At 38.1% G+C, this 17,925-nt stretch overlaps 1 protein-coding gene across 2 annotated transcripts in view; it reads left to right on the top strand.

Moving 5' to 3' along the window:
* The window catches only part of NUP205 (nucleoporin 205), a 59,840-nt gene extending 42,133 nt beyond the window's left edge, over window positions 1-17,707 (top strand). Inside the window, exons 32-43 of one of the 2 annotated variants that reach the window (XM_019750703.3) lie at window positions 197-388; window positions 1,244-1,365; window positions 3,235-3,373; window positions 5,010-5,136; window positions 7,243-7,319; window positions 9,100-9,228; window positions 9,463-9,589; window positions 11,588-11,754; window positions 13,302-13,425; window positions 13,910-14,038; window positions 14,598-14,671; window positions 17,357-17,707. In XM_019750703.3, coding sequence (XP_019606262.3) covers window positions 197-388; window positions 1,244-1,365; window positions 3,235-3,373; window positions 5,010-5,136; window positions 7,243-7,319; window positions 9,100-9,228; window positions 9,463-9,589; window positions 11,588-11,754; window positions 13,302-13,425; window positions 13,910-14,038; window positions 14,598-14,671; window positions 17,357-17,509 — 1,560 coding nt within the window. In that variant the 3' untranslated portion in view covers window positions 17,510-17,707. Of the gene's footprint in view, window positions 1-196; window positions 389-1,243; window positions 1,366-3,234; window positions 3,374-5,009; window positions 5,137-7,242; window positions 7,320-7,503; window positions 7,689-9,099; window positions 9,229-9,462; window positions 9,590-11,587; window positions 11,755-13,301; window positions 13,426-13,909; window positions 14,039-14,597; window positions 14,672-17,356 lie in introns of those variants that run through there. The other variant, XM_019750711.3, reaches the window with a different exon arrangement.
* The last annotated feature ends 218 nt before the right edge of the window (window positions 17,708-17,925 follow it).

The raw sequence follows: 17,925 nt of genomic DNA, 5'->3' as shown, positions 1-17,925 counted from the left end.
TTTTCTATAATGAGCATATAAAATTTTACAATTAGTAACCAAAAAAGAAGCTCTTTTAAAAAATCCCTTTCCTCTAAAAAGTAATGTTTAGATTGTTAAAATATTTAATGCCATTATTTTAATGTAATTAGGTTTTATACCAGAAATATTTTGGTAGCCGTCTCCATATTTTAGACTTTGACTTCCCTCCCATCAGATGCTGGCACTGGCCCTACTTGATCGGATCGTCTCCGTGGACAAGCAGCAGCAGTGGCTCCTGTACCTTTCCAACAGTGGCTATTTGAAGGTGCTTGTAGATAGCTTGGTGGAAGACGACCATACTTTGCAGAGTTTACTCACTCCACAACCTCCGCTTTTAAAAGCCCTCTATACTTATGAATCCAAAATGGTAAGGCTTTTTATATTCACATGAAGTCAGATCAACCACTCATTTCCTCTTGGGGGAGGGATAGATGTATTAAAGGACATCCACGTGGCCTACATTGTGAATATTCGTATCATGTAAGCTGTAATCATTCCAAGAAGTTTTAAATTTGGGGACATGTGCTAGAAATGAATCTTCTAAGCGTGCCAAAGTTGAGTTGGAATGATCCTGAGTGGGTTAGTTGGGTCATGGGCCTGCTGCTTACTCATGTGCTGCTTGGTGCTCTGTGAGGAGCGCAGGGAGCAAAGCTGTCACTCCACGACAAAATTCTGACTGTATTAGTGGCCTATTGAACATTCCCACGGAGATGTGCTGGTTCTACTTTAAATACAGAATTTTCAATACAGTCTATAATTCACCATTTTCTTTCCTCCAAATCTATTTTAATTTCTCTGTTTCCTCCTGGTTAAAAATATCAGTGTTACAATAATAGAAGCGCTGAAGTCTTAGATTATTCATTAATGTTTTTTCCCTCTTTCATTCATTTATTCAACAAGTATGTATTAACTACATATATGGAAGGCATGGCACGAGGTACAGCTGGGAGCCAAACAGAGCCTTCCCTGCCCTCCATACGCCCACCTGATAACAGAAGCTACAGTTCAGTTAAATAATTTGCGCAAGCCACTCTGGCACTTCAGATATACTGTGCCATTTAATCTTCAAAAAGGCCTATAAGAAAGGTGGTATAATGTGCCCCTTCTCTTCAGTGATGGTTCAAGATCAGAAATGTGCCATGAGAGAGTCTCATTTTTATCTGAGGCCCTTGGATATGATTTCTGTCCTGATGATTTTGTTGTTGTTGTTCTTACTTCTTAGGCATTTCTCACAAGAGTGGCTAAGATACAGCAGGGCGCATTAGAGCTGCTGAGGTCTGGGGTGATTATGAGACTGGCACAATGCCAAGTCTATGACATGCGCCCAGAAATGGACTCGCAAGGGTAAGTGTCCATACAGATTGTTTTATTAGGTTCCCAGTAAAGGATTATTTAGGAAAAAAGAAATTCCAAACATAATTTTGCCACTGGTTTATAATTCTCTTTCATCTTGATGATTTTTTTGTGTGTGTGATCATACACTCCTGCCATTTACTAATAAAGGGGAGCTGCTAATAAGGGTAAAGTGGGTAGGGATCTAAAAGCTTTCTATTTTAGAGCAGTAATGTAAGAGGGAAATGGGAGAGCATTGTGTTAGTATATGTTTTTCTTTCCAACTTTATTGTTTTGTTCAACAGAAATACATGTTTTCAGTTACAGTGGTCTTCTATTGTAATGATATTATAACTTGTTGTGGATTTCCTATTCCTGATAACTGGAATAGTATTTTATATTTTTCTCATTTTAACATTTTACCAACAACTTACTAATTTGAAAGCCTCAAGTCAAATTATATTTTTTTTACGATTTTTTTTTTTATTGGGAGAAGGGGAACAGGACTTGATTGGGGAACAGTGTGTACTTCCAGGAGCTTTTTCCAAGTCAAGTTGTTGTGCTTTCAATCTTAGTTGTGGAGGGTGCCATTCAGCTTCAAGTTGTTGACCTTTCAGTCTTAGCTGTGGAGGGCACAGCTTAGTTCCAGGTCCAGTTGCTGTTGCCGGTTGCAGGGGGCGCAGCCCACCATCCCTTGGAGTCGAACCGGCAGCCTTGTGGTTGAGAGGATGTGCTCCAACCAACTGAGCCATCCGGGAGCTCATTGGCAGCTCAGCTCAAGGTGCCGTGTTCAATCTTATTTGCAGGGGGCGCGGCTCACTATCCTTTGCGGGACTTGAGGAATTAAACTGGCAACCTTGTGGTTGAGAGCCCACTGGCCCATGTGGGAATCGAACTGGCAGCCTTCAGAGTTAGGAGCATGGAGCTCTAACCACCTCAGCCACCGGGACAGCCCAAGTCAAATTATTTTAAGTTTCAGGCTTTTGTTTTCAAGATTTCTCAGTTCGAATAGGTTTTTCATTTTCTTTTGTTTGGTCCACATGGCTGCAACATTGTTAGGCAAACAGCCTGCCCTTCAAGCAATAAATATCACTTAGGTCAGTTTTACTAATTTTCTTAAATGATCCATTGTCAAATTGAGTACTTGAGTTTTTTAGGCTTAAACTATAGAACTGTTTTACCTGAAGAAGAAAAAATTTTTATATTGCTTTCTAAAGTTTTAAACATGAGAGTTATTTTCACCTTAGGTGAAGAGGATTGAGTTAATTACATTCCTCAGTTCATGGCATACATATTATCATCACTGTCTGTGTAAAATCTTTTATTTCCTGTTTCTACTTTCATTCCCTTCAAAAGGCAACCATTTTCTTTTGCTTAAAAATTTAAATGTAAACATTTACAATAAATAATAGTTTATTAATACCATGCTCTGAGACCTAACCTTAAAAGTCAAGTGATTTGACAACATTTTAAATCTTGGTTTTGGTTTTTTTTTTTTTTTTGGTATATATATATATGTATGTATGTATGTATGTATGTATAATTTTGGCTTTGGGTATAGAAGAGGAAAACTTGGGGGAAAACTTGCTTTTACTTATTTCTTACTTATAGTCTTTATGGCCTAAGGGAAAATTTAAAGTAGAATAAATGTGTTTAGGAAATTTCAAGCGTTGTCTTTTCAAATTATGCAGATTTTTTTACTAAGATTTTTCAAACAAATAAGTCAATTTTTACTATTTATATGGGATGCAGTGTACTCGTGAGTAGCTTCACATCTTAATGAGCCAGCTGTGCTGGTTTGCCCTGGAGATGGTCAGGGACGTTAGAGTGTACCTAACCCTTGGACTTTGCTCTCTCCTTGTTTGGTGGGAATGAATGAAGCATGTTTGTCATGAGGGACCCGCCAGTATTTATCCCGACGCCAGTGGACCGGTACCGTCAGATTCTCCTTCCAGCTCTCCGCTTGTGCCAGGTCATCCTCACGTCTAGTATGGCCCAGCACTTGCAGGCAGCAGGACAGGTAAGAGGAACCCTTAGGGTAGAAATCGCCTAGCGGCAAATTCTCATTTTACAAATGCGGAAACCCAAGGTGTAGAAAGCATAACTGAATTTACCTTAATCATACTGTTTGTGGCATGCCTGGGTATTGAAAACAGGCCCCTTGTACTTCGCTGGGAAGTTCATTGACCTGTCTTTGTATTCTTGTTCGAATGAAACACTGCTGCTAATTAATAGAATAGTAACTGATGGAAAGCAAAAGATCTAAATTTGTTCTTCTATAAAAGGAAGCAGTTATTGTGATAGGAATAAGTTGGGTTCTAAAATGTAATTCAACCAGGTGTTTTATTGAGAGGAGGCTGACACTATGTTAGGCCTTGCAGAAAACGCAAAAGATAGGTATCGCCACATTTAGTTGTGATATTTAGAGAATGAGGTAATTTAAATGAAGGAATTTTCTAATTAAGAAATTTTTTTTGGAGCACCAGAAACGAGTTTTATTTTCCCTTTTCAGTGAAACTTTCAAAAATACATGTTTCTTTGTTTATTTAATAATGCAATATATACTTTAGCCCTTCCCCGATTAATTAGGCTTATCATTATGAATCTTCAGTCTTTTATTGTATTGTTCTGTTATTGTGATACTCTCAGGAACTGTGACCTAATAATTTTGTCCGTTTTCCCTGCTATCAGTTCAGGCTGCTGTTTCTAACCAGGCACCTTATTTTATACTGCATTAGTCTAGATGACATTCTTCCCCTTTCGTACGTGTCCTTTGAGTCAGTTTTTAAAACTCAATGGCTTTCCTTGTCTTCTACTTTATTAAGATTAAGATTTTTTTTTTTAGTAGAAGTTGGCCATTGTGGTACAAGACGTTGGTCTTCTACTACCAGTCTTTTACTGACCGTAGCAGAATCCCCTAAGGAGCTTCTTTAAAAAATATAGGTTACTGAGTTTCACGTCCAGTAATTATGGGCTAAGCCCATGAATCTGTATTGAAAAATAAAAGAGGGCACAGTTCCTGAGTGATTAGATGTTTGGCTTGTTTTGGCATAGTCTTTGTGAAGGCTTTGTAATCAAGCTGAGGAGACATCATATGTGAAAATAATTAGAGTCCTCCATGATGGTACACTATGAAATGCTGAGGTAGAAGGGCAAAGTTTGAAGGTCAGGATTTTTATCTCATTTGTATTTACTGTATCAAAAGGAGAATTAAAAGCTTTTAGGTGATTTTTCCTGATGTCACACTAGTCAGGCAACTTAAATTCAGTAAGTCATTTTTATACCCACTTATTTTAAACTCATGTTCTAGTTCCCTTTGGACAAAACTAAAAAAAATAAAATGGGTTCAAGAAATCGTTTTCTTGAACGATTATATTATACTCTAAGTTATATTATACTCTTCTACAGTAGCCTGTAAATATATTAATTTTAAAACTTTGAAATAATCCCTTAGCTTTCTTAGAATTTTTGGTAAATGTTTGCTTCATGAAGAAATAAACTATGTAAGTGCACAAGATAATTGCTTAACTAGTAGTCTTCATTATATTGAATTACTTGCTTCAACGTTATTAAAAAGATGGATTATAAATTTATAATATAATTTTCTACTCTTCCGCCTCTGTTTCTTCCATGTCGCCTCCTTTTTCTCGGCTTAGGTGTTGCAGTTTCTCATTTCGCATTCTGACACCATACAAGCAATCCTGCGCTGTCAGGATATTAGTGCTGGTTCTTTGCAGGAATTGGCTCTGCTGACAGGAATTATAAGTAAAGCAGCACTTCCTGGTGAGTTGATTATGTTGAATGGACTTCTAATAAATCTTTACAGATTGACATACCTCTTAATAGAATGAGGTTTTTATTACTTTGCAGCTATATATGACTTACTTAAAACTGGTACTAACAGAGCTCACTGCCTTTTTTAAGGTACTAAGTTTATATTTATAAAACTGATTTGTGCTCATATAAAATATTCAAAGAGTTCAAGAAAATAATTAACACACAAAATCCCACTACTTAGAAATTACCAAAAGTTACCATTTTGGTAAGTAGCTTCTCAAACGTTGTTCTGTTTGAACAATGCTCATATGTACATAAGAGAGAGAAACAGAGACACACAGAGGTAATTTATAAGAATGGGATTACCTTTTACATGCAGTTTTAGAAAATAACTGTTTAATTTTACATGAACCTAACAGATAAAAAACTTGAAGAGAAACTGAAAACATAGTTGAATTCCAGGCAAATGTTTCTTCACTACAAGAGTACAAGAGATAATTAGTTCTTAAAAATCACTATGATTAAGAAGAAAAAAAAGATTATGAAAAATAATTAAGATATTTTGGTCATTTAAAAATTTTTAATTTCTTTATTACATGTAAATTTTAGACAGTTAACTCCTGATGTGAAAGATGAAATGATGAATTCTTTTACACTTTCTCTTCCATCTTCAGATTGTTTGCTTATATTGTTTTTACTTTGTTAGAGTTTTCATAACATTTACATTCAGTCCTGGAACTATAACCTTCAGCTGTATAGTTTTGCTTACATATTTTCATGGATTCACTGAAAAGCACCAATTCTTTTTTTCCTCCCATGGTTTCATCATTCTTGAGTTCTTTCATTTTTGATTTATCTCTTGGTATTTTTAATTTGTATTGAGTTCCCCTCCCCCAAGAAAAAATTATTATAATCCCTGAATTCTCTAATGTTTATGAATGCTTAATGGTTGCCTTTATTCTAGAATGACAGCATGGACAATTATACTTTTCTTTCCCTCAGAATTTATAGTATTAATGATAATAACTCACGTTTATTAAGCATTTATGTACCAAGTATTGTTTTAAAACACTTAGCATGTTAATTTATTTAATCCTCACAACTATCTTATGAGGTAGAACTATTATTATCCACAGTTTACAATAAGGAAACCGAGGCACAGAGAGGTGAACTTGTCCAAAGTTACATAGATAACACAGGTAGCGTTTCCCAGGCATTAAGGCTTCTGAGCTTGTGTGCTTATCTACTAGGCAATACTCCATTGTTAGGTGCTATGGAGAAGTGTGAGGCCAACCCCTGATTCCACACCTCTACCCCCACTATTTTTCCTCTCTGGGGTATCTCGGTGTTTGAGCCCTTTGTACTGAGAGAAGGAGAGTGTTTGGCAGGGCAGAACTTACTGAGGCACTTGGAGCCTGTGCTTTTCTGAGGCGATCGCAGCCTCCACACCTCCAAGCCTTGGTATGTCTCAGTCCTGGGGATTGTGAAAATATACAGAAAGTTAGGGTGTTCAGGACAAGTTTGGGTGGGTTCTCCTCAGCATGACTATAATCATGGAAGAAAGAAATAAACCAATGGGGAGAATGGGGATTGCTGGAGGGCTCAATGAAAATAAAGGGAGTCCGTGGTACTATAAGAACCTATCAGTTTGATTTAGGAATCCAGACTGAGAAGTTGAATGGAAACGTGTATGTGCAAAGTGCTTTGTCTGAAGAAATAGGAAAAAAAAAAAAATCAAATGATATAATACCTAGACCAGGTAAAAGAAATGCATTTTATTCTTAGTGTTTTATATTTTAAACTCTTTCATGAGATAGTAATTTACTGCTGAGTTTAGAAATTTTTAACTTTTTACGGCTGTACATAAAAAGTAGGTTTTTCTCAAAAACTTTAAAAAGTGCCTTTTAAAACCACTAGTTGACTCTAGATTTAGATTGCATAGGAATGGACATGCACTTGTCAACAAGTCCTATTTCTCAAAACTCCTTCATGGCAGAATCTGTGCTCAGTCACATAAAGAATAGAAAATACTAGAACTGCTCTTCCTAGCTTTTTAATGTCTTTATTTTGTTGATTATAAAACTACATTTAAAAGCGTTCCAAATTTTATAGGTATATTAAGTGAACTTGATGTTGATGTAAATGAAGGATCTCTAATGGAGCTACAGGGACATATTGGAAGATTCCAGGTAATTGGTTCCTAATTTCTTTAAAGAGCAGCTGTAAGATTTTAACAAAATGCAACATTCCCCTCACCCATCCTTCCCAATCTGCTCCCTGGATTTGGGCAAACTCTTTCAACGTTTTTAACTGATTCTTTGATGTTTCCAAATACTGTGCTTATATTGCTACTACTTGATTTTCCAATTTTAGGAACCATCTGTTGACTTTCCATGGAGGAAGATGAGAATTTAGATCTCTTTACTCCTTTTCGTCAACCGTAAAATACGTATATTTCTCATAATACCTCCTCAAACTCGACATAATCATATAATTTTGATAAGATTAGTGTTTAGTGTTACACTTACTACTGTGTAAATGTCATTTTTGCTTCAGCCATGGCCGATGTTACTTTTCTGTGTAACATTATGTTTTCCATATACTAAATAATTGTTTCTTTTTTTATTTGCTTGCTTTTTATGTACTTATTTCTAATGTATTCCCAAACTCTCCTCCACTTGTATAATCTCCTATCAATATATTCAAACATCTTAGGTAGCTTATCAATTAGATATTTTATCACGCTCTCTCTGGGAGACTCCTGGCCTGCCTTGGTCATCTTTACTTTTTATTAGCTGCAGAGTAATTATATTTATATGCTAGAATTTATATTCCATTGTTTTTGATACAATAATTTTCGTAACCAATCTTCTTTTCATGAACTGTTTAACAATTTTCCAAAAGTAAATGCTGACATCAAACATTTTTGTGTACAAAATTTTAAACTATAGATTTTTAAATGGCAAGATAAGTTTATATTATAGTCTCCTTAATATGTTATACCTTATCCAAACTTATTATTTAAACATGTTTTAAATAAGATATTACATATTTTATCTATGTATGTATATAGGTATATACATATAGGTAGGAGTGTGTGTGTATGTGTATGTAATACCAATTTTTAAAATACAAGTTTTTACCATCCACTTACTACGGTATGTGCAGAACACTCTACAAAGCACTTTAAGTATAATTCAGTGTCTCAGGTAGTCCTGGCAGTGGTCTTATAAGTTTGGAATTGCTGTGATCACTCTAGAAATGTGAACATAGAGGCTTGAGAAAGTTAAGGAATTTACTCAGTACGCATAGGAACAAATCAGGTAACCTGCTTTTGGAACCCACATCTCTGATTCCAAGCCCAGGTAACCACTGCCAGTTTTTGAAGAACATTCTTTCCTTCTGAGAACCTTAGGAAACATTTTCAGATGGAAAGTTCCAACATTTCTAGAGCAGATGACATTTGCATCTTATCTGCCAAGGCTGCCTGTGTTTTCAACTCTCTTATTGAAGTCTCCAAAGTGGCCACAGGAGTAATAGCCTTTCAGTTTGAGCTTTTAGTAGACACAGTTATCGTGGCTATGCTTGCTACAGATTGTCTATTTGCCGGCTCATTCTGCTTGTCATTGTTTATCACCTTGTGTTTATTTAATGGGTGTCTGCCAGGGAATTTTTTGGTGCGAGACAAAAAATTCTTTAGCAGACACCTAGATTATAGCGGGGATTAACTGCTTTTAAACATTGGTATTCTTTGAATGAGTGAGCCTGCCAGGAAAGTACATTTGCGAAACAATGAATTGTAATAGTGCTAACTTTAGTCGACTCAGTTGAAAGTAAGAAATCAGATGCTTTAAAAGAGTGAGTCCACTCCCCACTGAGTTTTTCTTTTTGATATCCCTCAAGAAAGAAAGGTCACAAATTTTAAACATCTCCAACTTGTTATGAACAAACTATCTTTGTTTTTCTTAGCGCCAGTGCTTAGCGCTACTAAGTCGCTTTGGTGGCTCCGACAGACTCCGTCAGTCTAAATTTCAAGAGGATAACGTGGAGGGAGATAGAGTGAACAAGAAAGATGAGATGGAACTTGCTATGCAACAGGTAAGAGGAGTGAGAGTTACGTACCTATCCTTTAAGATGCTTACGTTTTGGGAAATACTTGATAAAAATAACAGGTATTGGTAATTTTGCAAATCGATTTGTAACTTTGTCATGATGTCTACAAAGTTAGACTTTATTTAGATCTGTTACTTTATTCTCCTTCAAATCCAGATTTCCATGATAGAAGGGCATTTGGGGAGCTAATACTTTTGTTACCACTGTTCTTCATTGTAGATTTGTGCCAATGTCATGGAATATTGCCAGTCGCTTATGCTACAGAGCTCCCCCGTCTTTCAGCATACTGTGTGTCTCTTTACCCCTAGCCTGTCAGAGACCATTAATAGAGATGGGCCCCGGCAAGGTAAGCCTCGTCACTTCTTTCTGTATTTGAGGAATTCAGTTGCTATGATTATGACAAACTCTAATTGGTTCCGATAAGACATGTTTGTTTGTTTCTCTTTATGAGTAATAATGGGAAATGTTTCAAACAACTTGAAGAAGGAGCAGTGAGCGGGTACTATTGTTAGAATTGTGAATAGGCCGGGAAGCTCGAGAGAATAGAGAAATTCAAGGTTTTCTGAGGATAAATCAGAGGAGCCTTGGGAGAGTATAAGTTTTGAATAGTACTTGAGACCCCAAAGAAAGGATCTAGGATTGGAGAGTAAGTCAGCTGGGTGAAAAATACGAAAATATAATAGCCTCATTCTTTCCAAACATATATTAGACTGTTTGATACTGTATAATAGATCCCTGAGACGATTCACTTATTTTCCAATCTTTTTTCTCTGTTCTTTTCCTTGAAGAAAAATTACTTAACTCTTTGTGCCTCAGTTACCTTATCTGTAAAATGGCAGTAATAAGCTTTCCTCCAGTGAATTATTGTAAGGATTAAATGTGTTAATATATGGAAAGTGCTTTAGGGACAGTGCCTGGCACGTTTAGTAGCTACTATTATTTTCATTATTGCTATTGTTATTGTTATTATTTAGTATATTTACTGTTTGTTCTGATGCAGGGACCCTTTCCTGTCTCACCTCTACTGCCTATACTTCGTGATCTTTCCTATGGAATCTGTTTCTGTAGTCAAATTTCTTATGAACCACCCTCATCTGAAGTCTAAGGCCGATAGCTTCTGGACACTAACGTTTTCTAGACTGAGCATGTAGTGTGTGCGAACTCCTGAAATGCTTCGGTGACTCTGAGCATCAGACCATCCTTTTTGTGGACATCTTCCTTCCAGGGTAGATGTCACATAATGTTATCTGGGGACAAGGGTACACAGTTTCAGTAGCAGAAGACTCTGTATAGATGACCTGTATCGTAAAGACATGTCACATCTTCCCTGAAAACTGGAACAGGAAACCTGGCAGGTCAGGTGCGTCTAGGCTATTCTGGTTGGTGGTGACATCCTCTGGTAGAGACTGTGCTGTCTCTCCCCGTTCCACATGCAGATTGATGAGACCTGACTTTGGAGCAAAGTTAAGGGAGGTGGTATGAAGGAGAGATCGCTCCTTCAGTGCTCATGGCAGTTAGGGCCGTTAAACGGGTGTCTCCACATTGAACTTGAAATTGCTGAGGTATTTGTCAAGAAATCCCTCAGTCGGAAGAGGAAAGTGCTCTCTTTGCACCACACAAACTGTCTGCAGAACAGCAGTGTCATGTTGTCTAGTTCTTCCCTCTGCAGACAACCTTCCTGACACCTCACTGCTCCTTTGCACTTTCATCTTCCAGAAGGTAGTCAAGTGAAAGGCAGATCATTCGGTCTCGTTACCCAAATGGAATTACTGTGGTAAAGACTGTTAAAGTTGAAATCCAATTATATTTTTTGAATATTTCAGTTAGTGTTCTCCTTAGCTCTTTGGAAGAGTGACTTTGAGCTGGGATTTCAGCAACCAGAAAGATACAGACTGGAATGAATCCATATTAACTAGAGCAACAGGGTGAGGTAGGAGTTACTCATCTGAGGTCAGGAAACCCCGAACTTGTGCGTATGGCTTGGATGTGTGTGTGCATGGAGGTGAGTGGGGAGACAGGTGTAAAGCTTTATAACCGAGTTCTGAACGAGGTCTTTATCCAGTAAAAGCTAAGCTCTATTTGTGTCCATCCATCAGCCAAACCTCCTTATTCTCTCAGGTCTCCAGCAACGTACACACCTGGTGACAGTAGTTCCTAATCACTCCTTTGAACTGTCAGTGGGATTTAAAAGTAGCCTTGGGTTGGTTTTAATAATAGTTTACATGCCCTTAAATTCCTGGGCATCCCTTGTTTTAAAACAGGTCGTTGGAATTCATATAAAATTCCTGTGAAACATTATTGTTTATTTTTTATTTTTTATTTTTTTTATCATCAACTCTATCAGATTCCCAAGCTCCGGTAGTCCCATACTGGCGCCTGCCTGGTTTGGGCATCATTGTCTACCTGCTGAAACAGAGCGCTGGTGACTTCCTCAGCTATTACGACAGTCACCGACGGAGTGTCACCAAGCTACAGAATGTGGAGCAGCTTCCACCAGATGAGATAAAAGAGGTACGAGTCTTATAATGAGCTGTGAAGCCATTGCTTTGGCTAATAAGGGCCAGGCTGTTGGTGTCAGACTGGTGAGTAACGATGACATATGCAGAGGGACGAGAGGAATTCACGTGATTCCTCTGTGTGGCTTGAAGAAGAGTCCCTCACCAAAGCACCACGCCTCATAAGCACAGGAACTCTTGAATGAAAGATGGTGAAGTTGCACCTGTTCAAGAAAACCACTTGCCATTCAGTAGACAGCAGCGGGCCTTTGAAGGAAGAGTGTGGGTAATTTATACTCTAAGATCTGTGCTGAGAAACTTAGGTTTCCATTCCAGTGCTTATTCAGTGGGAGTGAATCCTTGGGTAAGATGTCTCTGTGCCTTCAGTATCTGTTTAGTGAATTTTGCAGACAAAGGGATGGTGTAGCAGACATTCCTGCCTGCTCTCAATGACCCAGAATCGTTCCCCCCACACATTGATTGTAGCTAAAGATGCCAAGTTGCTAGACTTGCTACCTGAGTAGCCTGGCATCTTTCCCATTTGGCACAGCTGAACTATAAGGCATCGCTTGGCCAGTGCTGAAGCTTCTTGCTGTCCTGTGGTATCCGGGATGTTGAACCATTTTGCCATTCTTGGTTCATACCAGCTTTCCTGAAAAACTCCCTGTCACTTTTAAGAGTGGTCAAAGCCTACTCCCTCTTGCTACTCTTCTGATAATCACAGGGAACATTTATTGTTTACGATGTGCCAGGCCCTGAGCTACAAGTTCTACCTGAATACATGAGGCAGATACTGTTGTTACGCCCATTTCTCAGATGAGGAAACCGAGGCATTGAACGTTTGAATAATTACCACAAAGCCGCACAGCTCACAAGTCCAGATTGAGGCTGGAGTTACTGACTGGGTTCAGATCATCCTGGAAATTATGTGGTTTACATCTGGCAGCCCTTCCCCCTCATGTGTGGCTTGTGGGCGATGCCAGTACTCGCAAGAGGAACTGCAGCGTCACAGTCAAGTATGTGGCCCTCCCACGTCCATACACCTGCCAGACCCAGTGTCTGAGTTTTAATTGAACCATCGTGCTTATAGGTGTGCCAAATAGAGGTGCTTGGCGGAGGTTCTGGCTGACGATCATATTTTTTATGCTCTAGCATTCTACTTTACATTTCTTCAGAAGATACATGACAGCTGTTACAGAAATTCTCCATGGCGTTGTTACAGCTACTGCTTGAAAACCCTACTGTTTTGTTTTGTTTTAATTTGACAGGAAATTCAAGGTTGGTCAGCCCATCAGCAGATGGGAAATGTCTTGTTTCAGGCACAAGACTATTACAAGAAGCAGTGGATGAATATTCATGTGTGAATTCAACTGCTTCTTTGGCTGTCTTTTTTTTAAGTTACTAGCTTCCTAACTAGACAATAACTCTTGTCTGCAAGGATGTTTAAACTAATTTGCATGTTTTTCACAGTGCTTATCACAAGCGACCCTCTTATAGTAGATTTTCATTAAGTTTTTGCTACAATTTGTCATTCTTACTGGTGCATTTGTTTCTTTTTCCTAGTTGTGTCAGTCTGTGATGCCTGCTGGTGCGGATAAAATCTCCACAGCCCAGAAATATGTTCTAGCGAGGCGGCGTTTGGTGAAGCTGATAAACAACCAAGCTAAACTTCTTTCCCTTTGCTCTTGTATCCTTCATGAAATCATAGGGGGACTGGAATGCTGACCTTTAAGAGAATTTGCAAGTGTAGGAACTGTTCACTTATTCTCACATTATTTGGGCTTCAAAACCGTATGGAAAAAGACATAATTACTGTTCGTTTTTTTCCAGTAAATGCCTGATACATTTCCAAGTTGACATTTTTTCCCCTTATCTTTTAGAGTGGCTAGGAATGTTGATAATGTGTGCAGACACTTTCTGTGTGGGTGGGAGACAAAGCCGCTAGAGACTGTGCTAACAGTCCCAGGATCCCCACTTTCCTCTCAGCACACCTTGCTGCTTCCTGGGGAGACACCTGCAGTGGAATCTGACTAAAGATTCCACTGTTAGACTGAGGCCATGGGTACATCACTGAAGTGGTGCAGTCTGTCCTTTTTCTCCTCTTCAGACACTGGTTTGTGAAAACAAACACGATGAGATTGTTTTCCTTTCATGGGAGCTGTGCTGTGTAGTCATCATAGAGACCTGCCTATTTATTCTTTGGCGCCATCTGGAGTACTACTTGCTCCATTGCACACCCACGGATTCTCAGGATTCCTTGTTTGCCTCCAGGACGTTGTTTAAAAGCAGACGGCTACAAGGTAAGCTTTATTCTGCCAATTAGTGACCCACAAATGCCTATAGATTTTAGTGCCTTGAAAAACTATATTTATTTTTTTATGTGACTGGGTTACTCTGAGTGGATTGGGTAATTGAAAGCTACATAGTGATTAGACAGAGCTTTGTTTTGTATTTTACTTCTGTCTGTGGGAAATTGTGTGGAACATAAGAGCATCTTAGCAGCTGCTCCTCAGCTCCTTTTAGTTATGGGGTGACCCTGCTCCAGAGTTCCCTGGTCACAGTGTTCCAGAACAATGGAAGTGGGTCAGCTTAGGCCTGGGTTCTTGTTGCTGGAGTGAGCCCCTGTGACTGATGAGAACGCATTGGATCCCTTAGTGAGGAAGACACAAGAAAAGCTTGAGAACCCGGGCCTAGACCAGTGAAATGCTTCCCGGGGCTTCCCTTTACTGAAAGTTGAAATAGAATTCTCAGTTTTGACCCATGTTTTTCATGGCACAGTGGTTCATTTTCTTCAGATTCTTCCATTTTGTGGTGAATATTTACTTGCAAAGTTGGTGTGACTGTGTCTTTTATCTCTAGATTCTTTTGCTTCAGAAGCCAATCTGGATTTTAGAAGTGGACTGACAATAGTGAGTCAACATGACATAGACCAGGTAAGGTTCTCATACTCCCTCTTTTATTTTTCTTTTTGAAAGGAAAAAGGAAAGGCCTAGTATGTTAGTAAGATTATAATTTTCAGGGTGTATACAAAGACCTTATTTGAGTTCTGGCATGGCCACCAAACAGCCATGTGACGCGGAACAACTTACTTAACTTCTGAGCCTCCCATTTTCTCATCAAAAAAATGGGAATGATAATTCAGCCTCAAAGAGTTTTGTCAGAATTAAATGAGGTTTCCTATGTGAGGCTCCTAGGGTAGTGCCTGTACCTGGAACATAGTAAGAGTTCAGTAATTGGTAGACATTGTGATCTGGAAACTTCTCATCTCTTTTGATTAACTTTGTAGAATTTTTAGGCACAGTGTTACTCAACACCTAATTTTGCAAAAAAATAATTTAATGGAGAGATTGTGAGCAGGCATTAAAATTCCACTGTAGTCGACTATAATATTATACAGTCATATGTCGCTTAACAACAGGGATGCATTCTTAGAAATGCGTCGTAAATGATTTTGTCGTGCAAACATCATAACATGCCCTCACACACACCTAGACGGTCTAGCCTACAACACACCTAGGCTGTTTGGTACGTCTTGCTCCTAGGCTACAAGTCTGTACAGCCTGTTACTGTACTGACTACTGAAGGTAATTGTAACACAATGGTAAGTATTTGTGTATCTTACCATATCTAAATATAGAAAGGTACAGTAAAAATACGGAATAAAAGATTTTAAAAATGGTTCGCCTATATCGGGCACTGACCATGCATGGAGTCTGCAGGACTGGAAGCTGCTCTGGGTGAGTCAGTGAGTGAGTGGTGAGTGAATGTGACAGCCGAGGACGTTACTGTACACGACTGGAGACTTTATGAACACTGTGTGCTTAGGCTACGCTACATTTATTTAGAAATATTTTTCTTTCTTCAATAAATTAACCTTAGCTTATTGTAACTTTTTTATTTTATAAACGTTTTCATTTTTTTAAGTTTTCAACTCTTTTGTAATACAGTATCACTTAGCTTACCACACAAACCCATTGTACAGCTATACAGAAATAATTTTCTTTCTTTATATTTTTATTCGATAAGCTTTTTTCTATTAATTTTTTTTTTTTTTCTTTTTAAACTTTTGTGTTAAAAACTGAGACTCAAGCACACACATTAGCCTGGGCCTTCACAGGGTCAGGGTCGTCAGTATTACATCTCGTCTCACTGAAAGGTCTTCCAGGGCAGTAACACGCATGGAACTGTCATCTCCTATGATAACACTGCCTTCATCTGGAACATGGCAGGACCTGCCTGAGGCTCTTCTTGAGGAGGTGTCACTCATTTTAGAAATCTGTCCCCGGTGGTTTTTGGTTCATTTCTTTTTTTCATCATCGATTTGCTTGTAAGCAGATAATGCACCATGAACATTCCTCTGTGAATGACGGCTACAAAGTCACTAGGTGACAGGAATTTTTTAGCTCTATTACAATCTTATGGGACCACATATACTGTCTCTGACCCAAATGCTGTTATGTGGTGCGTGACTATATAGTATTATGTATTTAGTAACCTCTTGATCAGTAGTGTTGGAATTGGATGAAGAGCATTCCCAAAACAATTAAAATGAAAACCTCATGTGAAACTAATAGCAAAGTCTTAGGAGCAAAGCAGCTACCAGGGTGTGTGGTGTTACGGACGATGAATTACAGCTAGATCTGCTCCTCGGCATCTAAATGTCCTTAGCCGCGATCTGATAACGCCTCTGCTCTCCCCTAATCCTTCTTCCTCACTGCCTTTCTTAAAGCTGGAGGTTGGGCCTTATCCAGGAAACAGAGGCACAGTTTCAGCATTTTCCAGACCACACTTAGCCAGATGTTATAAATACCATATACTCTCTTCTTAACCATGACCACATTTGCCTCTTGGTGACTTTGTAAGTCATTTATTTTTTGACTTGGCTGCTTTAGGGAGGCTAATGTTACATGAGCAGAATTAGCTAAAGAACAGATCTCCCAGAAGATGTTTAATAACTATATGTTGACTTAATGACTGTTTTATTAGACTGGTCTGTTACAAAGCTAGGAGAAATGCAGGCTTAATAAATAATTTTCTCACTCTGTGCTTTGATTTTAATGCTAGATTCATCATTTTGTGCTTAATTTTAGCATTTCAGTATAATACCAAAAAGATCCATCTGAAACTACACAGGCATTCTGAAATACATCTGAATTCTAAAACGTATATCAACTTCTCTTCCCCCATTTATATTTTTTGAAAGTAAAAGCATGCAAGTGTTTTTTCTTCCTTTTTTAATTGCAAAAGGAAGTAAAAAGTAAAAGCTTCTTTCTAACATATCCTTTGTTTCTTTCGCCAAAGACACCCCCTCTTAATAACTTCTTTATGAACCTTCAGGAAATGTTTTTGTGCGTATGTCCACGTAACAGTAGCAGCAGCAGCAATAGTTATTATAGTACATTTAAAATTTTGCACATTTATCCGAGAAAGGAAAGAGGGAAAAACAGTATCGTAAGAATAAATTCTAGGGTAGAAAATGTGATCGTTTATTTAATTTGGTACATAAGACAGGACCACATTATAAAAATTGAAAGGTATTTTAAGTTGGAAGACATAGAATAAAAGAAATATTTGAGACTGTGGTTTTAATAATGAAATGTCACCTGTGTTACCTCTAGCTTCAGGCCGACGCCATCAACGCTTTTGGAGAGTCACTACAAAAGAAACTTCTAGACATTGAAGGATTGTATTCAAAAGTTCGATCTCGCTACAGTTTCATACAAGCTCTTGTCAGACGTATCCGAGGCCTACTGAGGATATCACGGAACTGAGCGCTCTTGCTTATTATACTCTTCTAGGGAAGAGATGAATTGGGGAAAACTATCTCCTTTTTATAGATCAGTTTGTCTCTAAATTATGACCAAAAAATATTTTGCTATTTCTTTCTTTATATACGGACATCTTTTCTGTAAACTTTGCCCGGTTTCATCCTCACTAGTAAAAAATAAACACTTTTTTAAAAAAACAAATGTATGGTTAGTATTTTGAAATTTTACCTACAAAATGATTAACATTAATGAGAACCCAACAACTAAACTTTCCACAGTGATGGTTTTTTCCCCCCTAGGAATATAATTCCAAATGCTAAATTCAAGGCATAGTCTGGAAATTCTAATTTTTTTTTCTCCCTTTATACTTTGTGGTGTTCAGGGTTCTTCTACGAGGCAGAGTGGATAATAAACTAACC

The sequence above is a fragment of the Rhinolophus sinicus genome, chromosome 8 (genome assembly GCF_057876585.1).
Source record: "Rhinolophus sinicus isolate RSI-liver-muscle chromosome 8, RSI-T2T, whole genome shotgun sequence".
In the NCBI taxonomy this organism is placed as follows: Eukaryota; Metazoa; Chordata; class Mammalia; order Chiroptera; family Rhinolophidae; genus Rhinolophus; species Rhinolophus sinicus.
Note: the sequence above shows the minus strand (reverse complement) of the source record. Positions and strands in the feature narration are given on the sequence as shown.